We start from the raw sequence: 23,577 nt of genomic DNA on the forward strand, positions 1-23,577 counted from the left end.
AGGCAATGATGGGAATCTCCTAAAATGGGCTCTTCTTGTGGTTGCCTGTCTCTGTGCCTAGACTAAAAACCATCGAATCGTGCACTTTAAATGGATGAATTGTATGACACGTGAACCATAGCTCAATATATACGCTTAAAAATATATATTAGCTGGTGCCAGGTTGGCTCAGTGGGTTAAGATTCTGCCTTCAGCTCAGGTCATGGTCTCAGGTCCTGGAATCAAGCCCCACATCTGGCTCTCTGTTCAGTGGGGAGCCTGCTTCTCCCTGTCTCTGCCTGCCTCTCTGTCTACTTGTGGTATCTCTTTCTCTGTCAAATAAATAAATAAATAAATAAATAAATAAATAAATAAAATCTTTATATATATATATATATATATATATATATATATATATATATATTCGTGAAGTCTCACAATTCTTTGGGTGTATGACCTGTTTTCTCTGGGTCCTCCTGTTCCTCTGGAAAGTGCTGAGGAATGAACTAGTTATGGGACTGGTGGTGGTGGGTCTTGGGCATTGCATTTCCAAGCACCTGCCCGGAGGAAGTGCTCACAGTGTTTGTAAGCAAGGAAGCCTGTTCCTCTCTGACACAGAAGGGAAGCTACTTCCACTGCTCAGGGAGGGGTGGAATGACATGAGGGATCAAGTTAGTCTTATTCTGATGCAATCAGATGTCCCTGTTACAAATTTCAGGATCCCATTCTTGCCCTTTCACATGAAAAACTTAGGGAGACTATGAGTTTATATTAATTTAAGATATGAATCGAAATTTAATTCAGCAACCTGAACCATTAAATGTTTGTTTGATTTTAAGGGATATCAGCCTAGTGTCTGTAAGAAATGAGAGAATCTTTTTAGAGTTGTTACAGAAGCTTCGTGGTTCTTGACCAGAACGTAAGCTGAGAATTTGTCATTTTCTTTTGGTGAACTGTCCAGTACGCTCAGAATAATTCATCCCACATCACAGTCCTTATGATCATCATTGCTGCTGTAATAGTCAAGTGGGGCAGCCACCCGGCCTCCCAAGGCACATGCTTCTCTCCGTCACATAATCACAAGAGATAACGTGATTCATTGTGATGTCACAGCATGCCATGCATTGCTAGCATTCCATTTCCCACTGGCAGGTAGTTCAGAGCTGCCTTCAAGCCCAAAGACACAGCCAAACAAATCTCTAAATCCCATCTTTGTGGAGTTATTTCCTAGACCACTGGCCAGTGTTAGTTCTATATTGGTCAGGGTCCAAACCTGATAGAGAAACAACCCAATAATTCTAACAGGGAAGGTTGAATATAAAATTTATATATTGGCACAAAAATAGACACATAGATTAATGGAACAGAATAGAGCGTCCAGAAATACACCCATGCTCTTATGATCAATTAATTTATGGCAAAGGAGGCAAGAATATACAATAGGGAAAAGACAGTCTCTTTAATAAACTGTGTTGGGAAAATAAGGACAGCTACAGAATGCCAAAGAATGAAAGCGGGCCAGTTTCTTACACCATACCCAAAAGTAAACTCAAAATGGTTGAAAGACCTAAATGTGAGACCTGAAACCCTACAATTCCTAGAAGAATACATAGGTGGTAATTTGACAACAGCTGTAGAAACATTTTTCTAGATATTCCTCTTGAGGCAAGGGAAACAAAAGCAAAATTAAACTATTGGGACTACACCAAAATAAAACACTTTTGCACAGCAAAGGAAACCATCAACAAAACAAAAGGCAGCCTACTGAATGGGAGAAGATATTTGCAAATGTTGTATCCAATAAGGGGTTAGTATCCAAAATATATAAAGAACTTCTACAACTCAACACCAGAAATCTATAATCCATTTTAAAAATGGGCAGGGGATCTAAATAGACACTTTTTTCAAAGAAGGCATATAGATGGCTAACAGACACATGAGAAGATACTCAATATTGCTAATCATCAGGGAAATGCAAATGAAAACCACAATGAGATATCACCTCACACCTGTCAGAATGGCCAAAATCAAAAAACATCAGAAACAATAAGTGTTAGGATGTGGAGAAACGGGAACCCTCTTGCACTGTTGGTGGGAATGCACACTGGTGCAGCCACTGTGGAAGGCAATATGGAGGTTCCAAAAAAAATTTAAAAATAGAATTAACATATGATCCAGTAATTCTACTACTGGGTATTTATCCAAAGAAAATGAAAACACTACTTTGAAAAGATATATGCACCCCTATGTTTATTACAGCATTACTTACAATAGCAATTATCCATTGCTAGTTGAATGGATAAAGAAGATGTGGTATATATACACCGTGGAATACTACTCAGCCATAAAAAAGAATAAAATTTTGCCATTTGTAACAACTTGGATGGACATAGAAGGTATAAAGTGAAATGAGTCAGTCAAAGAAAGACAAATACCTTAAGTTTTTGCTCGTATGTGGAATTTAAGAAACAAACAAAAAAACAGACTCTTAAATACAGAGAACAAACATGGTTGCCAGAGGGGAGGTGGGCAGGGGAATGGGTGATCAAGGGTATTAAGGGTACACCTGTCATGGTGAGCACTGAGAAATGTATAGAACTGTTGAATCACTATATTGTATACCTGCACCTAATATAACACACTATGTTAACTATAACTGAATAATAAAAAAAAAAAAATAAACATAACACGGGTTTATCTACTAAGGGGAAAGAGAACTCTAAAGAATAAAGAATAAAATGTCTCTCCAGTGCCTTCTATTGACAAAGTTTAATATAATTCCAGATGGCAAAGGAGAACTCTTAGAGTATCACAAGCAGGGCAAGGGAGAATTTAGAGCTAAGAGAAAAGGATCACATGTGTTGCATTGAGCTTTGCTTTCTTATCCAGTCTGACAATCTCTGCCACTCAACTAAATGTTTAAACCATTTATATTGAATGTAATTATCAACATCATTAGATTTAAGTTGAACATCATGCTATTTATTTTCTCTTTGTCCCATCTGCTTTTTGTTCCCTTTTTTTTTTTTTTTTTTGGATTGAGCTTTTCTTCTCTCAAATGATCCCATTTTTATTGACTTATTAGACTTAAGTCTTCATTTTATATTTTTAGTGGTTTCTGTAGGGCTACAATATATAGTTTAACTTACCACAGATTACCTGCAAATATATTGTACTGCTTTATATATAGTGTAAGAATCACTGGATCATATATTAATTATCTTTTTACTGTTTTGAGGAACTGCCAAACTGTTTTTCAAAGTCGCAACAGAATTTTACATTTTCACCAGCCGTGTATGAGAGTTTCAGTTCCTCTACAGCCTCACCACACCTCTGATTATCTATCTTTTCAATTCTCGCCATCCTAGTTGGTGTAAAATATTATCTCATTTCAGTTTTGATTTTACTGAGGATGTTGAGCATCTTTTCATGTGTTTATTGGCCATTTGTACATCTTCTTTGAAGAAATGTCTACTCAGATCTTTTGTTTTTAAATTGGGTTATTTGTCTTTATTTTTTTATTTTTTTGGGGGGGGGTTATTTGTCTTTATATTGTTGAGTTGTAAGAGCTCTTTATATATTCTAGACACAGGTCCTTTATCAGATTTGGGATTTGCAGAGATATTTTTGCTGAGTTAAAATTCTAGGTTGACAGTTTCTCCTCTAAGTAATTTAAAGATGCTGCTTCCCTGTCTTCTGGCTTAGATGTTTTTCCCCCCTTATGAGAAGCATGGTACAATTTTAATCTTTGTTCTTCTGTATGTAATGTACCCATTTCCTTCTATCTTCTTTTATGATTTTCTACCTGATTTTAAGCAATTGGATTATGGTGCAATATATGGTTTTCTTTATATATTTCTTGGGTTTATTGTCCTCCTTTGATTTATAGATTGCACAAATTTTGAAAATTTTTAGTTAATTATTTCTTCATATATCGTTCTGTTCTTCCTCTCCTTTGGGGATTTCTAATTTGAACAACAGGAGTTGCCCACATCTCATTGATGCCCTGTTCTTTTTTTTTCCCTTTTTATCTTGGTACATTTCATTTTGGATAGTGTCTATAACTATGTCATCAAGTTCCCTAATCTTTTCTCTTTTCTTCCTTCCTTCCTTTCTCTTTCTTTCTTTCTCTCTCTCTCTTTTTCCCTCTCTCTCTCCTCCTTCCTTCGTTCCTTTATTCCTCCTTCCCTCCCTCTCTTCTCCCCTCCCTCCCTCCCTTTCTTTTCTTTTCCAGACCACCACCATAGTTTTATTCTTAAACAAATGCTCAGTCTAAGGCCAGGTTAAGCAGACAGGTGGGCCTAACGCAGAGGAAGTACAGGTTTTACTAATCCTTTCTTCTTTTTATTTGCTGTTAATTTCCAGTGTATTTTTTGTATCAGAAAAAAATTTTCATCACTAAAAGTTTGAGGTATTTAAAAATATTGTTTCCATGTTTCTTTTTAACATGTCTATGCTTTCCTCTACCTTCTTGAAAATATAGAATCCAGTTACAACAACTGCTTTAATGTCTACTCATCCATTATCTGTGTGATTTCTTTGTCTGTTTTTACTTATTTCTACTTCTTTATATGCCTAACTTTTAATGGATGCCAGACATTTTACCTCATTAAAATGTTTTGGATATCGTTGTGTTCCTGTAAACATTCTTAAGCTTTGTTGCGGAATGCAAGTAAGTTATTTGGAGGCCGTTTTATTTCTTTGAGGCTTGGTTTTGAGCTTTGTTGAAGAGATGAGCTCACCCTTTAGGGAAGGACTAATTTAGTCCCCTTTCTGAGGTCATGTGGTTCTCAGTGGTCTGCCCTGTTTATTATGAGGTTTCCTGATCTGGCTGGTGAGGACTCCAACCATTTCTGTCCCCCTGGGAGCTTTGGGGATTTGGTTTTACCTGTTCCTTCTGGGCTGGGGAGCGGTCCTTTGGTCAGCTTTGGGTCATCTCCTCACACATATGCACCGATCTGTTCTCAGCTAACTGGGTGAGGGGCCTCTGCATGGGTCTGGAGACCTCTCTGCAGGATCTTCCTCCTCTCCACATCACTTCCCATTCTCAGTACAGCTGTCTTCTTTCCAGTGTTCTTTTTTTTTTTTTTTAAGATTTTATTTATTTATTTGACAGAGAGAGCACACAAGCAAGGAGAGCAGCAGGCAGAGGGGTGAGGGGTCGGGGGAGAAGCAGGCTCCCCGCTGAGCAGAGAGCCCGATGTAGGACTTGATCCCAGGGCCCTGAGATCATGACCTGAGCCGAAGGCAGAGGCTTAACCCACTGAGCCACCCAGGCGCCCTTCTCTCCAATGTTCTGCTCTGAAAACTCTATGTAGCCTCTGCTCCCTGAGTTCCTCAAGTAAGGGAGCTGGCTGGGCTGTGTGGCTTCCCCCGCCTGGCTCGGCAACCGGAGACCGTCCAGGCAGCACGCTCCGCAACCACAGGCCTCACCCCATTTGCTTGTTTTTCCCTTTTCTCAGGAATGCCTGTTCTGTCCAACAGCTGGACACCATTGTGTCACATATTTTGTCCGTTAATTTAGTTTTTTAAACTGGGAGGGTGACTCCCGTCTCTCTGACCCCAGAAGCTGAAATCTTCTGTATTGCTGGAGTTGTTTATGAGGAAGTACTTTCTCTTCTTAATTGGGTGATACACAGGTCAGCTCTGGGAGGAGGAAGAGGCTATAGATGCCCACGGTGTCCCCGGAGAGAAGGCATCCAGCCCAGCGGCCCTCAGCCAGCTGCAGGAAAGGAGCGTGCGTCAGAGCTCACTCTCCCTCACCCAATACGGGGCAGCGGGCAGCACCCCAGCCTGTCCTTCTCCGCAACTGTCCGCATTCCCACTGGGCCCCAGGCCTCCTCCCTGCACCAGCCCAAAACCTGTGTGGGTGATCCTAGGACAGCCTCTAGGGTCACAGTCCAGAGCCGTCATCACAGTGAAGGATTCCAGATGGAGCTGGATGCCCTGCTGTGTAGGTGGGGAAACGGGCCTGGAGAGGCACAGTGGTGAGATCGATGACAGTGGACAGAGACCTGTCAGGTCAGACCCTGGCTCTCCTGACCCCAGACCTTCCGACTGCACAAACCGGAAAGATGATTAAGAAAAAAAGATCGACCAATCAACGTGATAAGTCACATTCATAAAAGGTTGAGAACCATAGGGATCCTCTCAACAGGTGCAGGAAAAGCATTTGACGAAGTACAACCACCATTCCTGATAAAAACCCTCGACAAAGTAGGTTTAGAGGGAACACACCTCAACATCATGAAGGCCTTCTATGAAAAACTCACAGCTAATATCTCCTCAGTGGGGAAAATCTGAGAGCTTTTCCTCTACAGTCAGGAACAAGACAGGGGCCATCCACTCTCACTGCTTTTATTCAACACAGTACTGGAAGTCCCAGCCTCAGCGATCAGACAACAGATAAATGGCATCCAGATCAACAAGGAGGAAGTCAGACTTTCCCCATTTGCAGAAGCCACGATACCGTATATAGAAAATCCGAAAGACTCCGCCAAAAAACTACTAGAACGAATAAATGAATTCAGTGAAATTGCAGCATACAAGATCAATGTACAAAAATCTATTGCATTTCTATACACTAATAGTGAAGCAGCAGAAAGAGAAATTAAGGAACCAATCCCATTTACGATTGCATCGAAAATAATAAGATCCGAGGAATAAACCTAACCACAGAGGTGAAAGACCGTAGATTGAGAACTATCAAACACCGATGAAAGAAACTGAAAATGACACAAAGAAAGGGAAAGACATTCCATGCTCCAGGATTGGAAGAACAAATATCGTTAAAGTAACTCTATTACCCAAAGCAATCTACGCAGTTAATGCAATCCCTATCAAAATGCACCAACAATTCTAAAATTTGTATGGAACCACAAAAGACCCCAAATAGCCAAAGCAACCTTGAAAAAAAAAAAGCTGGAGGCATCACAATTCTGGACTTCAAGTAACGTAACAAAACTGTAGTGATGAAAACAGCATGGTACTGGCACAAAGACAGACACATAGACCAATGGAACAGGATAGAAAACCCAGAAACGAATGTGCAATTATATGTTCAATTAATCTTCAACAAAGCAGGAAAAAATATCCAATGGGGAAAAGAAGTCTTTTCCACAAATGGTGTTGGGAAACTGGACCACTTTCTTGCACCATAAGCAAAAACAGACTCGAAACGGATTAAAGACCCAAATGTGAGACCTCAAACCATAAAAAGTCCTAGAAGAGAACACCGGCAGTAACTTGTTGACATCAGCCATAGCAATTTCTTTCTAGATATGTCTTCTGTGGCAAGGGAAACAAAAGCAAAAATAAACTCTCAGGGCTACATCAAAAAACAAAGCTCCCGCACAGCGAAAAGAAACACCAAAACTAAAAGGCAACCTATGGAATGGGAGAAGATATTTGCAAATGACCTACCTGATAAAGGGTAAGTATTCAAGATATACAAAGAACTTATTAAACTCAACACCCCAAAACAGAATAACCCAACTGAAAAAGGGGCAGAAGACATGAATAGACATTTTTCCAAAGGAAACATACTCACGGACAACAAACACATGGTAAGATGCTCAATATGACTCATCATTGAGGAAATGCAAATCAAAGCTACAATGAGATGTCACCTCACACCTGTCAGGATGGCTCAAATCAACGACACAAAGAACAACAGGTGTTGGCGAGGATGTGGAGAAAGGGGAACCCTCTTGCACTATTGATGGGAATGCAGGCTGGTGCAGCCACTCTGGAAAACAGCATGGAGGTTTCTCAAAAAGTTAAAAATAGAGCTACCCTAGGACCCAGAAATTGTACTACTAGGTATTTACTCAAAGAATACGAAATTCTTTGTAAATTCTAAAACAAAAATACAAATTCATGGAGATACATGCACACTAATTTTTACGACAGCATTGTCTACAATAGCTACACTATGGAAACAGCCCAAGGGTGCAGCAATTGATAAAGAAAAAGATAAAGAAGATATATGTGGATATATATATGTGGGTAAAGAAGATATATGGATATATCTCACTCAGCCATAAGAAAGAATGAGCTCTCGCCATTTGTAAGGACATGGATGGAGCCAGAGTGCATTATGCTAATCAAAATATCCGTCCGAGAAAGACAAATACCATATGATTTGACTCTTGTGGAATTTAAGAAACAAATGAGCAAAGTGAAAGAAAAAAAAAAAGAAAGGGGAATGAAGAAACAGACTTTTAACTATAGTGAACAAACTGGTGGTTACCAGAGAGGAGGGGGATGGGGGATGGGTGGAATAGGGGATGGGGACTGTCATGATGAGCGACAGGTGTTATACGGAAGTGTCGAGTCACTATATTGTACACCTGAAACTAATAGTACATTGTATGTTAACTAACTAGAGTTTAAATAAAAACTCTTCTTTTATTTATTTCTTTATTTTAAAAAAGATTTTATTTATTTGAGCAAGAAAGAAAGAGCAAAGGAGAGCATGAGTGGAGAAGAGAGGGAGAAGCAGACTCCCACTGAGCAGGGAGCCCAATGCAGGACTCGACCCCAGGACCCTGGGATCATGACCTGAGCGGAAGGCAGATGCTTCACCGACTGAGCCACTCAGGTGCCCCCAAATAAAACTTTTTTAAAAAGGTAAAATGATTGACTTTTATAAACAATAATGCTTCAAATCATTCTAAAAGGAAATGACAAATACATTACTCAACAAAGAAGTGCAATCAGCTGTTAGACAAACGAGGCCGACTGTGTGCTAACAGGGCAAGAGGATGATTTAGACAATGCTGGTTACAGAATAGCATGTCAGGTATAATCCCGTTAACGTGTGTGTGTGTGTGTGCGTGCGTGCGTGTGTGTGTGTGTGTGTACATCACACGCACACAGATTTACAGAAGCAAAAAGGCTGTGGAACAGTATGGCCAAACCCCTGACAGTAGTGATCTCTGGGGAAAGTTGGGCCACTGGGTATTTTCACATCCTAGTTCCTATTTCCCTGAGTTTTACCTACTTCATATCGTGCATGCATTATTTTTTTTTAAAGATTTTATTTATTTATTTGACAGAGAGAGATCACAAGTAGACAGAGAGGCAGGCAGAGAGAGAGAGAGAGGGAAGCAGGCTCTCCGCTGAGCAGAGAGCCCGATGCGGGAATCGATCCCAGGACCCTGAGATCATGACCTGAGCCGAAGGCAGTGGCTTAACCCACTGAGCCAACCAGGCGCCCGTGCATGCATTATTTTTATAATAAAACTCAAGTATTAGCACTTGACAGTATTGTTCCTAGGTGCATAAGCGATGAGGCAGGTAGCCCTGTGCAGATGAGGTCAGGACTTACTAGAATTGGGAAGGAGAAAAAATTACCCCAGCAGGAAGTTGCTGTTCTCAGATGTAGCCACTAGAAGGCAGCACAAGAACGGCCCATTATTTCGAGAGCCCTGAGAGGGGGTGGGGCTTAGGGGGGCGGGGCTTCTAAACCAGCGAAAATGTCTGGAGAGATTAAGACCACAAGGTTTGAAGCTGACTCCACTGTGGTGCGGGGCTGGGGTCAGGTTGCAAAGGAGAGGAGGAGATATATTTTAGGCAGAGGCCTCTTGCCTCAGCCCTAGGAGGAAACTGAGGCAGAAGCTGAGTCAGCCCTGAACAGGGTGTGGGTGCCTGGGGAGCAGAGGAGGATGGCCTCCTGCCCCAGGAACGGACACATCCAAGTCCCTTCACAGAAGCAAGGCCTGGGCTCCACCTCTGCCACCAGGTCCAGGGGAAGGTCTCAGAACACAGAGTGGAGGGGGACCCTGGGGAGCCCACTTCCAAGGCAGCACAGGCGGGGGGCCGTCACCACCTCTGTGAGGGCAGCAGTAGCTAACAGTTCCTGAGCACATTCTCGCTGCCAAGAACTCTGCCTCCTTTTAATCCTAACAGTGACCTTCAGGGGGACAGACCGGCATTATCCCATCTTAGGAGAGAGGAAACCGGGGCTCAGAGGGGGCAGTGACTTGCTCAGGACGACAGCTGATGAGCTGTGGTTCCGTGTCCAGTCCGTCTCACCCAAATCCTGGCCAGGATGAGGGTGGGCAGGCAGAGATGGAGGTCAGGGCAGGGACCATAGTCCCAGACTTGGACCTCAGATGGCCCCGGGGGGACGCAAGAGCTGTGCGAAGGGGCCCTGGAGGCTCAGCCCGGCCTCAAGGTGTGACCAGAGGTGGGGCGGGGGCTCGCCCAGCAGCTGTAGAGAGGACGGCTGCTCGGCTCCCAGCTTGGACTGCGTGGGGACAGGAGAAAGTGCCCTTCCCTTCCTGGCCGAGATGCAGGATGTGGGAAGGTGCTGGCCTGCGTGCAAGGCTCTGGGGAGAAGGAAGAGCAACGATCTGGGGGAGGAGGTACAGGTGCTGGGCCTGGCTGGGCCTGGCTGGCCCTGGGGGTGTGGAGGCAGAAGCAGTGTTCCCCCTCGTTGCCCCCAAACTTTTCAAGGACAGGGGTGGCCGGCAGACTGGGGGGCTGTGAGGGGGCTGGGTCCGGGCTTTGGCTCCCACACAGGCCCGCTCCCCACTCTGACAGGACTCGCTGCGGGCCACAGCCGGGCGTGTCTGTGGGCGGGTGTCAGTGCATGTGTGTGAACGTGTGTGAATATGTGTGTGTTGGGGCGAGGTGTGCGCGGGGCCTCTGACAGCTCTGGATAAAGTGAGTGAGTTTAGAGGGGCCTTTGTGCCTGAGGACAGATTGTTCCTGGCTCTGCACAGAGTTCCAGGGAACAACCAGATGCCTGACTCTGGAGGTGGCAGCCCTCCCCCAGCAGGCAGCCCCCCTTGTCCCAGCCCCTCCTGCCCCTTCTCTCTCTCCCAGAAGCCATGGGGGAGCCTGGCCAAGGCAGCACTGGTGGTGCTTGAGGTGGTGTTTGGATCCCTGACCCTGGTTTCTCAGGCCTCGGGGAGAAGGGTCAGGGTGTCAGGGCAAGCAGGGATCTGACTCCCAGGTCATTGTGAGGACCAGCCACAGCTCAGGGTCCTAGACCTGGAGCTCAGGTCCAGCGCTGCCTCCACACCCCTGCATAGGGATGGAGAACTCGGGGTTCAAACTCTGTCACTGCCACCTGCCTGCCGGGTGACCCTGGGCAAGCCTTCCTCCCTGGGGGCCTCACATGGCCCCGACAGAAATGTGAGGGGTACGAGTGGGTGCAGCCTCCGAGGGAGGCAGGAGCCGGCCCAGCGCAGGGCCACCTTCTCCAGCCCGCTGACACCCCTTTCTGAGGTGGACTGTCCACTCTCTCCGGGGCCTTGCAGCCAGCTGCCTCTGGACACGGACATTAAGTCTGACCGGAAATCCTTCCTGTCCAGGGGAATTACTGGTTTGCACAGCTCTGGGAGATGTCGAAATGCAGGCTGTGTTTACCTTGGGTTTGTTTTCTTTCCACGGAAGACAAAACCAAACACACATATGGGTGCGAGCACCCTGGCACACCAGGGCAGATAACCGAATGTTCGCCCCAAAGCCCCAGCTGGTGCACAGCGGGCGCCCTGTGATGCCTGCAGGGCCGGTCAGTGGACCTGGGGGTCCTGGGCAGGAGGCTTGGCTCCCACTCTGACTTCCTGTGTCACTCTGACTTCCTGTGTGATCTCTGGAAGGTGTCTCTGCCTGAGTCACAGACAACGACATTAAGGGTACTGCGTCCCTGGGGAACCCCTGGGTGCCAAGCCAGGCACTGGGCCTTGTGCTTACAAAGCCCTCTGATCTGTCTGATCGCCACACTATCCCTGGGGAGGCCCAGGGTTCAGAGAAGTGGAGGAACATTATCCCCAGAGGCGGCAGGGCTGTGGGGTACAGGGGCACTCTGACAGGGCAGGGTTCTGGTGCTCAGATCTGTTCGGATCCCTACTGGGGAGGGCAGCAGTCACCACACAGGCACTCTGAGGAGATATCCCCTCCTCCTCCTACCGTGTGAGGGTTGGGTCCCCTTCTCCACTGCCCTGCTCAGCTCTGATTCCGAGTTCAGGTTGACTCCGGCCCTGTCAGCCACGTCACCCACACTGAGGCCAGGCATCTGGGGGTGAGTGTGCCAGCAAGCAGGGAAGGGCTGGTGGCTTCTGGGACTCACTGGGCACTCCAAATAACACAGGGGGAACATTCCCTGTTTCTGAAGTCGGGGATCTCTGCTCCTGCCTATTCCCCGCTCCTCCCCCACTGTGGTCCCTAATCCCAAGGACCCCCACTTTTTCTCTGCTCTGTCTCAGAGGCTGCAGTCTGGAGGCGAGGGCTGGCCCGCGGACACATGATTTGACCTATATACTATCTATAATTTCAGTAAACTAGTTGCCAAAATTTAAAATTGGAAAATTTCACATAACCACCTCGTTTTCTAGGACCACCCCCCTCCAAGTAGCACATTCTTAGACAGCAGTACCTGGCCAGAGCTGAGGATGGGGGCGGGGGTTGCCACCAGTGTGGCCAGAGCCTCTGTCCACCGGCTTCCCCATCCCTGACATCACCACTGGCCCCACAGGACCGCAAGAGACCATTTCAAAGCCTGGCATTTCTCAACCTTGTACATGGGACTTCTCTGGGGAGCTTTAAAGACCTAAGGACACAGGCCAAGTCCTCGAGCATCTCTCAGGTGGGACCACAGGGCCCATTGTGATTCCGAAGAATAGCAAGGTTGAGAGGGACCAGAGCACTGGCCCCGGTCCGAGGGGCTCCAGGTGTGGGTAGCTTCTCAAGATCCATGGCTTCCCATCCGTGGCTCTCAGCTAAAGCCCCACCTTGTGACAGCTTGGCCTTATCCTGGCTCGTTCAGAAGAGAGATCCTCTGTTCCCTCTCCTGGGGACTTCCCAGGGGGCCTGGACATTTCCGATTGCCCATTGGGTGATGCCCAGGGTCTGAGGCCCAAATCCTGGGCCTGGCAAGAGGGCCAAGTGTGGCCACGGGCAGTGGGGCCCAGGGCTGTTGCCTCCGAGGAAGATTCACTCCTATATATGGTCACCCGGGAGTCCCATTGCTGAGCTAACGTGTGACCTAATGTGCTGACAATCTCGCCCAGTCTGGGCCTGAGTTGGGAAGGGCCCTGAGTCTGGAGAGACTGTCCACTTGGGGGCAGAGGGGCTGGGAGCAGGCAAATCAATGGCATGGAGACAGGGCAAGGACGAGGTGACCCAGACCTGGGACAGGAGAAAAGCAGCTCAGAGTCCTTCCCACCCGGCTTGGCCTCACGCATCTGTGACGATGTCCAGCTCCCCCTGATGCTCTGCGTAAACAAGGAAACCCATGAACCACTCTTGCTTTTAAAAGTTCTTTTAATACAGCATGAAAAGGCTATATTGCTATAGGCAAGCCGTATACAGATTTTCCAGGAATAAGGCACACAACGGAATGCCATCCCGAGGGCGGCCCTTCGGAGAGACCAGGAGCCTTCTCCATGCACCCTCCGAGCCGGGCCCACGGGTTCTGTTTGTCTTTTTAGCTGGACACACACGTATTAACAAATACAGACATGGACAGGGTCACCACACGGGAGTGAGGAGGTCCGACGGCAAGGTTGGCAACAGATGGCGATGGGCCCTTCTGCCACCAGCCCTTGGGGACGGCTCAGCCACCTCCCTGAAGGCTGGAACGCCTCCCACACTTCAGTTTAGTTGTTGTCCTGGGCTACAATGTAGTGATGTTGGATTAAATATGCATTTAGAGTAGATTCAAGTCTATTTGATGCTGGAGGCAGGTGTAAGGGCTCTGGTTGGCACATCCCAGTTCAAAGAGCATGGGGTCCAGAGGCATGGCTCAGATGACAAAGCTCCAAAGAGGGGCATGGAGAAGTCAACCTCCTGTTTCCTCTTCCCTCCTGGGCCCTGCTGACTGGAGCCCTCCACCAGGCCAAGGAGGCCATCTTTGGAGCTGGCCAACCACGGAGGGGCTGGTGAGTCACCTAAGCCGGCTGTGTAATACTGTTAGGCCCCCTCGTCCCCTGGCCCACTCCCTGCCCCCCCCACAAAGTTAATAACCATAATAACAAGATAATAATAAGAAGGTGCAAAAGAATGGATTACAATGCTGTGTTTTTACCCTCAGCTGGAGAGGCTCAAAGGGGTCACTATTCCCTTTTTGGCTACATTATCTAATAATAGCTTCCCTTAAAAAAAGCAATACTTTCCAAAATACACACATGTATAAATACAGGACACGAACATATTAATAAGTCTAAGCACTCAAATAATATGCTTGGCTACATAATACTGATATTTTCATCCAAGGAAAACAACACAGAATAACAATATGGCTTAAAGAATTGCAAAGATTTTTTTTTTCCTCATCAGAATTATGTACCAACTTCATATAATATTCTATGTAGACAATATTTCCTTCTTAATGTAGTTCAGTTGCATACTTTTTACAGATCAAAGCATAGTAAAAAATCAAACCAAACACAAAATGAAACAAACAAACAAAAAAAACCCAACAAACCCAACAACAGGAAAAAAGAGAAAAGTTCTCACCATAAATATTTTCTTGCAGCTCAAACAGAAGGTTTGCAAAAATACTTCCAGACATCTTCATTTGATATTCTAGTGCCTTCCTGAAAGCTCCGAAGTTTTGAAAATGCCTCTCTTTTTTTTTAAATCTCAAAAATCAAACAGTTATATTTTTCTTTTTCTTTTTCTTTTTTTAAAAAAAAAGGCCCTCAAATATATACAGACAAAGATCACCGTGAAGATTTTTTTTTTTTTTTTTCGGGAGAAGGTAACAAATTCAGTGTTGTGAGAAAAATTGGTAACCAGAAGAAATTTTAACATCTATGATTTTTTTTTTCAAAATACACACATAGTATTTTTAAAAAAGGAATTCTGTGTCAAGTATAACTCAAAATAAATACAAATTCACAAGTAGAACTATCGAATACTTCATACGGGTTAAACGCCGTTATCTCTCAACTAGGTCACCAGATCTACTAACTGCAGGCGATTGTCCCTTTTGAACATACAAGCCACACACTTTCTTGTCTCCCGGGCTCTCAGGCCCTCTGAGCACTTAATCCTCACAGTACCCGGCCGGGGCTGCCCACAAAGAGCCCCCATATTCAGCCAGAGCCATGCAGGGGTCGGCAGTGCAGAGAGGGGCTGCCTTGGGCAAGAGGGCCCAGCCCCCACCTCGGCCAGCTCTACAGACGGTAGACAGGCTTACTGGGAAGGTCACTTTGAGGGGATATCCCATTTCCTACTGGCCCCGGGGAAGGTCCCGGCCTTCAGCAGTCTAGAGCCTTCGTTCTTTTTAGGGTGTGGGCTGCCCTCACCACTGCAGCACGGTTGGCAGGCTCTGGGTCTCCCGGGGCCCGGTCCCTGGAAGGGCTGGGTCCTGGTCCCCACAGCAGACACCCTCACACCGCCCACCACTGCGGACACCACCTTCCACACTGCACCAGGGTGACCGACAGTGACAGCTTCTCCTTGCGGACAGAGATCCTTGGGCCAGGATGGCTGCAGCTCCCCTCGCCACCATGGAGAAGACAGGGGACGCTGGGAGGGACTCCTTGGTGGCACAGTCCCCACTGGGACTCCCAGTGGGAGGTAGGGTGTTCACAGTTGGCTGCGGGGCCCTCTGCCCCTGTGGGTAGCGCGGAGGTGGCCACGGGCTCAAGCTGGAGCAAATAGCCTCTTGTTAAGTGCTCAGAGGGCACGCCCCCCCATCTCCCCTGCAGACCCGCCCCCCGCCCCCCTCCCCCCTCCCCGGCTGCAAACGCACTCACACCATCTCTTCAACTTGCTCCCTGGACCCCTGGTTATCACTTCCCTCTAACCCCTCAGTTGTACACAGCATTTTCATTTGAAAACAAAAGGCGACCAGGCCCCAGTTGGGTGACCTTGAGCCGTGGTAAACACTGAATTTCAGGCCCATTGCACGGTCTGAATTTTTTGTTTGTTTGTTTGTTTGTTTTTCCACAGAGGCCATAATGTTGGGGCAAAACCAAGGGACCCGGTCCTGCCAGCCGGCTCTCTCCCTCTCCCTGGGAGAAAGGAGGGATGATGGGACAGTAAAAATAGGGCTTCTCACGGAGGAGAGAGCAGAGAGGCGAGCGTGATCCCTCCCGCCAGCCGGGACAGTGGTCTCCCTGACCAACGTGACTTGCCCAGAGGCCTCCCTGCTCCCGGGGGAGGTAGGAAATCATTGTCCCATTTTATAAACGAGAGGTTCTGTAGCTTACGATGGGTTGGCCTCGCGTGAGGGGGCTTCTTCTCACTCATTTTTGCAGAGGTGGGATGGGGACATCAGGAAGGGCAGGGGTTACAGGTGGTGACAGGGGAGGACCAGCATCCCTCAGCTCTGTTCGAAGTGAGTGATGGGTGACCATGTGCAGTGTGGGGCTTGGTGGGCCTCTCCGGACAAAGCTTCATGTGAACCCCACAACACTGGAACCGAATTGGGCCTGCGCACCCTGGAGACCCTCTCTCACTTAACTAGTGGGTGCCCTAAGGGCCAGAGTCGAGAAGTCCTTCCTGAGGCCTCGTAGTGTGGGAGCAGCAGGGCTGGCACATGAAGCTAGGGTGGTCTCCAGACCACCAGGCCTGTGTCTGTCCTGCCAGAGGGCCTTCCACACCAGGCCCCACGGCCTCGATCAGGGGTGGGCCCCGGTGTAGGTGTGGACGAAGGACAAGGGTAGGGAAGGGGCCTGACACAATCCAAGCACAAAATCTAATCCCAAGTGGGGAAAGTGTGTGGTGGGGGCGGGGAGAGGCATTGTCTGATGTGTCCCAGGCCACACTGTGGGACACTAGCCAACATTCAGCGCCTCCCTGTCCCTGACCTCTGGGTCTAGGGTATGCAATGCTAATGACATCACAGGCAGTGGGGTCTGGGGCTCATGGTGGGCAGGGGGCAGAGATGTCCACTCCCCAGCAGCTGCTAGAACAGGGGTCAGCTCGCCAGGATTGCTGACTCAAACAGGACACAAATATAGGGCTTTTCTGAGAGTGGCTTTGCACACATGGCAAACTGCAAGGTTGTGGGCAGAGAAGGAGGCCTGGCTAGTCTTGGGGAGACAGTCCCCCGCAGGCTTTGGGATTCACAGTACATTTAGTGCACTTGTGGCCAATATAAGGCTGCTCACCCCAAAGGGAGTCTCAGAGGAAGACCGCTGGCAGGGGACACCAAGGGCTTTATGGGGTCCTGGGTGCTAACCTCTGCTTACCCCTGTCCCCTCCACACAGACCCCAGGCCCACCTGCAGAGAGCCCCAGCATTCGGTGGGGGCAGCCACGTCCATAACACTGTTTGGCAACACACATCAGACGAGAACCTAAGACACCCCCGCCCAGGCATGTAAGGCTGCAGGACACACGGCAACGCGGAGAGGCGCAGGGAGCGGCGTCCCGGGCAGCCGCTGGGCGGGCGGCTGCGGGCATGGTGGGCGGCTCACTGCACACGGCGGCAGTAGTAACCGAGCACCTTGCACTTCTCGCACAGGTGCTGGGGGTGCTCCTTGCTCTGGTCGGACACGTCCAGGCCGTCGGGCTTCTCCAGGGGTCTCTGCAGAAAGGAAGGGGGAGTGGAGAGAAAGACAGGAACACAGAGAGAAGCAGGGAGAGTGAGACAGATGCAGAGAGAGGGATGGAGAGAACACAAGATAGACAGGGGTGGGGGTGCCCGGACACAGCCTGGAGTCACCGAGGTTGTTTCCCTAGGGACCCGGGCCCTGCCTGCCTCTGGCCTGTGGCAGGTGCGTAGCCCAGGGAGGAGGGGCTCTTGGACCTTCAAGGTCTGGATGCCACTTTGGCTTCCCCCTGGACTGTCAGAGCAGCCACCCCCGAAGCTCATGAAAGCCCAGGACACAGGCAGGACGGTGGTACACAGACATCACCCAGATGAGGAAAGCAAGGCCCAGAGCAGGAGGGACCCAAGCCCATGTCTCCTAACCTCCAGCACACTCGGCACTCCTTCCCAGGCTACATGTCACTGCCATGCTTCGGGCTTGGGGTAAATGAGCTCTTGGCTCTGTGAGGTTAGCAGCCAGTGCCCCTCACCCCAGGGCCTGGCACAGTCCTTGCCCTGTCCGTTGAGTGGCCAAAGGAGCAGAACTCCACTGTGTCCTAACAGGGAAACTGAGACCCAGAGAAGGGAGGTGGCTTGCCAGACCTGTGATGCTACTCATGCACTTTGTGACCTCAGGGGGGCCTCAGTTTCTGCATCTGGAAAGTGGGCCCTCATCACACCTCAGTTGTGGAGCAGTGGGAGGAATTGGATGTCTAGATGTTTGTAAACTAGGCACCATTAGGCACGCAGGATAGCACTTCTGGGACATAAGGAGCTTCCTGCTCTCTCTTTCCCTCCCATCCTGGCTCACAAAAGCCAGCAGAGACTTGTTTCCCTGGAAAATTTGTGGAGGCTATTAGGCACACCTCCTGAGGCACAGAGTTTCTTGGCTGGCAGTCGAAGCTCCCGCCCAGAACCCCCACCTGTAGAAGGGTCCCCTGCCTAGATGTGGGGGGATGCAGAAGAAGCTGGTCAGGGACAGCTGGGACCTACATGCTGAGGAGAGGGGGCAGGAAGCACAGTCTGCTGTGGGGCCACGGATCTTGATGTCAGTGGCTGTGACCGGAGATGGTCCTGGAGGGAAGCCATGGGCAGACTGTAATCTTCCCCAAAGCAGTACACGAGCTTTTTGGGCCCGTCATGCAATCCCCAGTCCGAAGCAGACACTGAGAGCAGTCTGGGAAATGGAAGAGCCCCAAACCTCCAGGAGGAGAGCACAGAGATGACAGAAGGCCAAGGTCCAAGGTCCGAGGGTCACAAAACCCATCTATGTGCTTCTAAGCCTAAAGCCACCCAGAGAAGGCTTGCAAAATGGACAGGAGCCTTGGCCTCGTTCAAGGGGCCTTAACATGACCAGCTTTCCTGGCCAGGGGAGAGGAGGAAGAGTTTAGCTTTGTGTCAGACAGGGGCTTGAACAACCTCCAAGCTGTGTGACCTTGGGCAAGCCACCTGGTCCCTCCTATTGTCCATCTCCCCGTCTATAAAAGGGGACGTTGGCAACACTTTTCTCATGGGGTTGTTGTTACAACTCAGTGAAAAGAAAGAGCAGAGCTCCTCACATTGTTTGTTGTAATTACTGATGGGGGGGGGCACCACCAGGGAAAGGGGCACCGAAGCTGTGATTCCAAGCTGAGAGGCCCAGGAAGGCCCCCGGACCTGCTCTCCCAGGCATCTCAGGAAGACCGACAGCAGCCCACGGCATGGCCTGCCAGCCAGGGCTGGGAGCTCCCTGCCAGCCAAGCTGCTTGGCTCTAACAAGGGCTTCCTGACCTGGAGCTAAAATCTGGCTCCCCATCCCTCCCCTCCATCATCACTGCCAGACAGGGGCTCCCACAGGTCTGGGAGGGGCAGTCCTCAAGTCTCCCCTCCCCTAGGTCAAACTTGGCCTGGTTTCCAGCTCTCCTCCCCAACTCTCCATGCTAGCCAGGGCACCCCCCTGAACCAGTCTTCTGGGCGGGGCCAGAGAGGCCAGAAGAGGCAGGTCCCACACCACCCCCGCCCCCATGGTTTACACTCCACAAAGCATGGCCATGCAGACCGTACCACCTAACCAGACAACCTCACTACAAGGAGCCTATTACTATCCTCATATATTACAGATGAGGAAACCAAGGCTCCAAGACAGTAAGGGTCTTGCCCAAGGGCCTGCAGCTTCCCCTATCTACCCAAGGCTGTTGGGTAAGAGCTCTCTGCTCTAGAACCTCAACACCCCCTTCTGTAAGCTGGGCGGAAGGTTAAGAACACTTAGAGAGTGTGCGTGACAGAGATAGCAGGAAACGAGATGACTGCCTTAAAGCACTTTATGGTCATAAAGAGCTCTGCAAGACTTAATAATGGCTGTGTGACCTCTAGAAACTACTTAACCTCTCTGTGCCTCAACTTCCTCTTCTATAAAATGGGGTAACTAAGAGTACGTACTTGATAAGGGGTTGTGAAGAGTAAATAAGATAATTACATGCAGCGTCCACCAGTATTCCCACAATGACTTATTGCTGCTATCGCTAATACTATGGAGGACTGGGGGCGGGTGGCGGGCAGGGGAGCTAGCTGAGTCCCCGGGGAAATATTCCTGCCATATCCTCACCACCCTTCCTCCTTGGCCATGACCCCATCTGTGCCCTTGCCCTCCACGGGTCCGGGCTCCACTGAGTGGAGGAGCTGGGGGATGCTGTCAGGACTACTCCCCTCCAGCGAAGGAAAACCTCCAGCTGCTGGGATAGATCACCCCAGGGCTGTCCCCACCCCCAGCAGGGAGGCAAGGCCCTTCAGTGTTTTCTTCTCCTGGGGGGCAGGGGAGCTGCAGCTGGAGCCTGACAGGAAACAGATGTGGCAGGGGAAGGAGGAGAGGGAAAGTGGAGGGTTCTCAGGGGATGGATGCCGTACAGGTCAGAGCTCAGTGGGCGGGGTGGGCAGCAGGAGAAGTAAAGGAGCCCCTCTCCACCACGGGGGGGGGGGGGGGGCTGGGGGGTGGGGACTCCAAGTCCTCCTCTCAGGGCACCCCCCCTCCCCAGCCCGCCTGTAATTTCCCTGAGGGAGAAGGGCCAGGTGAGAAGCACATGGAGCCCAGGAGAGGGCCCCTGTGAGAGCAGAGTTCAGCTCAAAGGCGAGTGAGCTCTTAATTCAACACAGGGGAGAAGGGGTTTTTGGACTGGGATCTCAGACCTTCTCAGGAATTGGCAGGAAATCAGGAACCAGGACACCATGTCTCCTTTAAACTGCCCACCCTTGGCCCCAGACCCTGGACATGTTCCTACAACACCAGGCCTACCCAATGGGTCATCAGGCCTGTCCTGGCACTGCTGGGCCTCGGTCTCCCCCCTCGACGCCATTAGCATGTGGGCCAGGAGACCCCTGTCCACTGGACCACCATGGCCAGTTTTGAGTCTGTTTGTCCACGTGATGCAGTGTGGCTGATGGGAACCACAGAGACCCTGGGGTTTGCGGGGGGTGGGTAGGGAGGGTCTGCAAACAGAGGCAGTGGAAGCCAGCATGAGGGGCATGAAATCACAAAATGTTTCCACCACAAGAGTCTGCTCAGATGGCTCCCTTCTTTCTCTACCCCACCCCTGCCGCACCCCTGGCCGTGCTCCTGGTAGAATAAAGACCAAATTCCAAGCCAGGGCTTCGGAGCCAGCCCCATGCAGCCTGGCCCCCACCTCCGACCTCTGCTTCACCCCTCACCTCCTCCAATGCTCTGTACCTGACCCTGGCCTCCCCACTTTGCAAATGCTGTTCCCCCCACCTCAGCCACTCCCTCCCAGTCCCCTCCACCCTCCACCAGAGCTCAGCCAACATCAGTGCCTTCCCCAAGAGCCTCAAAGTCCACCTCCCTTTCCATCCTGCCTCCACCAGACCCCCAACCCCTGCTCCCACCATCCTTAGTGACTCAGCCTCCACAGGGAAGACTGGCCCCAGCCCTGGTTCCTCAATGCCCCTACAATGTCATCAACATGACCTCTCCCACTGCCCCCTTGGTGACCCCCTTGGCCACACCCTGGATGTGGTCTTCTTCAGAACACCGCTCTCTGTGCTGGGCAGCCCCCCCGACCTCCCTGTCCATCGGGGTCCCCCTGGCTCCCCAGGATCACCCACCATCACACTTCTGCAAACACACCAATTCTGCAGCCTTCTACCCTCAGAACCGCAGTCCTGGCGAACCTCTGCCCTGTGCCGCTGTCCACAGACTCTGGCCTGCTCCTGCCCCTGCCCTGTGACCCCTGCTGAAGCAAGTCATAGAACCAGGCTGGCAGCGCTGGTGACAGTTATGACCTCACACCTCCCTGGGCTGGGGACGCAGTTCAATCTCTCTGGGAGGCCCACTTCCTCCTTCATCCTTCCCCAAGGCCACCCTACCCCTCCTCGCCTTCACATCTAGCTGAAAACCTCCCGTCCCATTTCTCTTGAGAAGACAGAAGACTTGGAAGGGAAGCCCCTCTTCTCTGCACCAGTAAACCCACCAACCTCCCTAACCACCCCCATGTCCCTCTCTCCTGTGCCCATGGTAAGGCATCGCCCTCCTGTCCCTGCATCATCATCCTTTTGCCTCCTTCTGGCTCCTTCTCACTTACCTGTAACACACTTGAGCTCTTCCCATCTCCATCACACCTGCCTCAATGCCATCTGTGTTACCGCAGCGACTGCCCCATCGCTCTGCTGCTCTCTACAGTCAGACCCCCTCAAGGGAGTGGACAGTGAAGGTATTCCTGCTGCAGCCCAGCCCCACCAACCCCTCCCTTCCCTGTCATGGCTCCATGGCCACTGCCCCAGCCAGTGGGTCGCTGTGAATCCACATCCCCACTCCGCACTTATGCCTAACCTGCAGGGTATCGACTTCCGGGCTTGCAGACCCAAGCCACAATTCAACAAGGTCTCCAGGTCAAAGTAATGCCCCAGGAAGTTTGAGGACCACCTCCTTAGTGCCAAATCCCCAAGGCACTTCTCCATGGCCATGATCCCTGACATCTCTACATGAGCCTCACCTGTCTCTTCAGGTGGCACGCCCCGACCCCAGGACTCTGCACCCCCTAGTTCTCCTCCTTGATGGACTTCTCCTCCATCTGACCCCTCAGTGCTGGGATTCTGCAACACATGGTCTGGGGAGTTCTGTCTCCACTTCGTCTACATTCTGCAGGAAATCGCATCCACTTCTTGAATACCCTAAGGTCAATGACACCCAAGTATGTAGGAGTCACCTTGACTTCTCATATGAGCTTCAACATAACAAATCCAACTGCCTTCTTGACATTTTGACTTAGATTTCCAGACACATCTCAAATGTAACATGTGTTTCAAAGAACTCTTGGTTTTATCTGGGACACCTGGGTCTTACCCTGGCCTGCCTACAGCCCAGGTTGCCCACCCCAGTAAGCCCACTTCCATCAACTCAGGCTGATGACCGTTCTCGTGGGTTCCTTCCCCTTCCTCACTTTCCACATCCAACACAGGGACACTTTGCCTCTGACCCAGGTCCAAGGCCACCCCTCTTCCCAGCATGCATGGGACTATAGCCATGACTTTTCCACTGGTCTCCTCACTTTTGACCACCCAGCTATACCACGACTAGTCTCTGCATACATCAGAAGAGTCATCTCAAAATAAAGCAGAAAGCTCTATTGCTTGTGGGTTTTGAGTGGCCCCCAAGGCTGGGAAGCACCCCGTTCAGCTTCCCACGCCATTCCTCTTGTTCAGTTCTCCTGATACTTCACTGAGGTTTGGGCCTTGAGTATTGAAGCCCATAAGGCCACAAGGCATTTGCACCTGCTATATGGTCTTCTTGAGATTGCTGTCCCCCACTTGTGACAGGTCTGGCTTCCTCCCATCCTTCGGGTCCCAGAGTAAACAGACCTCCTCTTTGCAGCCTACAGTGAGTGGATCCTCCCTGGGACGAGCTGCCTCACCACATCTGCCACCCCCCACCCTCCAACATGTCCATATACACCTTGGCCACCAGCCCCACGTGTGGTGCCTGGAACACTGGAGCTGCGGGTGAGCAAATGAAGGAGACATGTTTTCCGCAGCACACTGTTGCCCCCGCATTCCCGCTCAGCCTGCAGCAGCACCCCGAGCTCATTAGTTTCAGAACTCGCCTCGGTCTGCAGTCTC

At 50.0% G+C, this 23,577-nt stretch overlaps 1 protein-coding gene across 1 annotated transcript in view; it reads right to left on the reverse strand.

Annotated features, from left to right (window-relative positions):
- Positions 1-17,211: 17,211 nt before the first annotated feature.
- ZCCHC24 (zinc finger CCHC-type containing 24) overlaps positions 17,212-23,577 on the reverse strand; it is a 57,265-nt gene continuing 50,899 nt past the window's right edge. The window contains exon 4 of the mRNA XM_047702308.1: positions 17,212-17,472. Within this exon, the coding sequence (XP_047558264.1) occupies positions 17,359-17,472 (114 nt within the window). The 3' untranslated portion in view covers positions 17,212-17,358. The remainder of the gene's footprint in view (positions 17,473-23,577) is intronic.

Source organism: Lutra lutra, chromosome 14 (genome assembly GCF_902655055.1).
Source record: "Lutra lutra chromosome 14, mLutLut1.2, whole genome shotgun sequence".
NCBI classification, from domain to species: domain Eukaryota; kingdom Metazoa; phylum Chordata; class Mammalia; order Carnivora; family Mustelidae; genus Lutra; species Lutra lutra.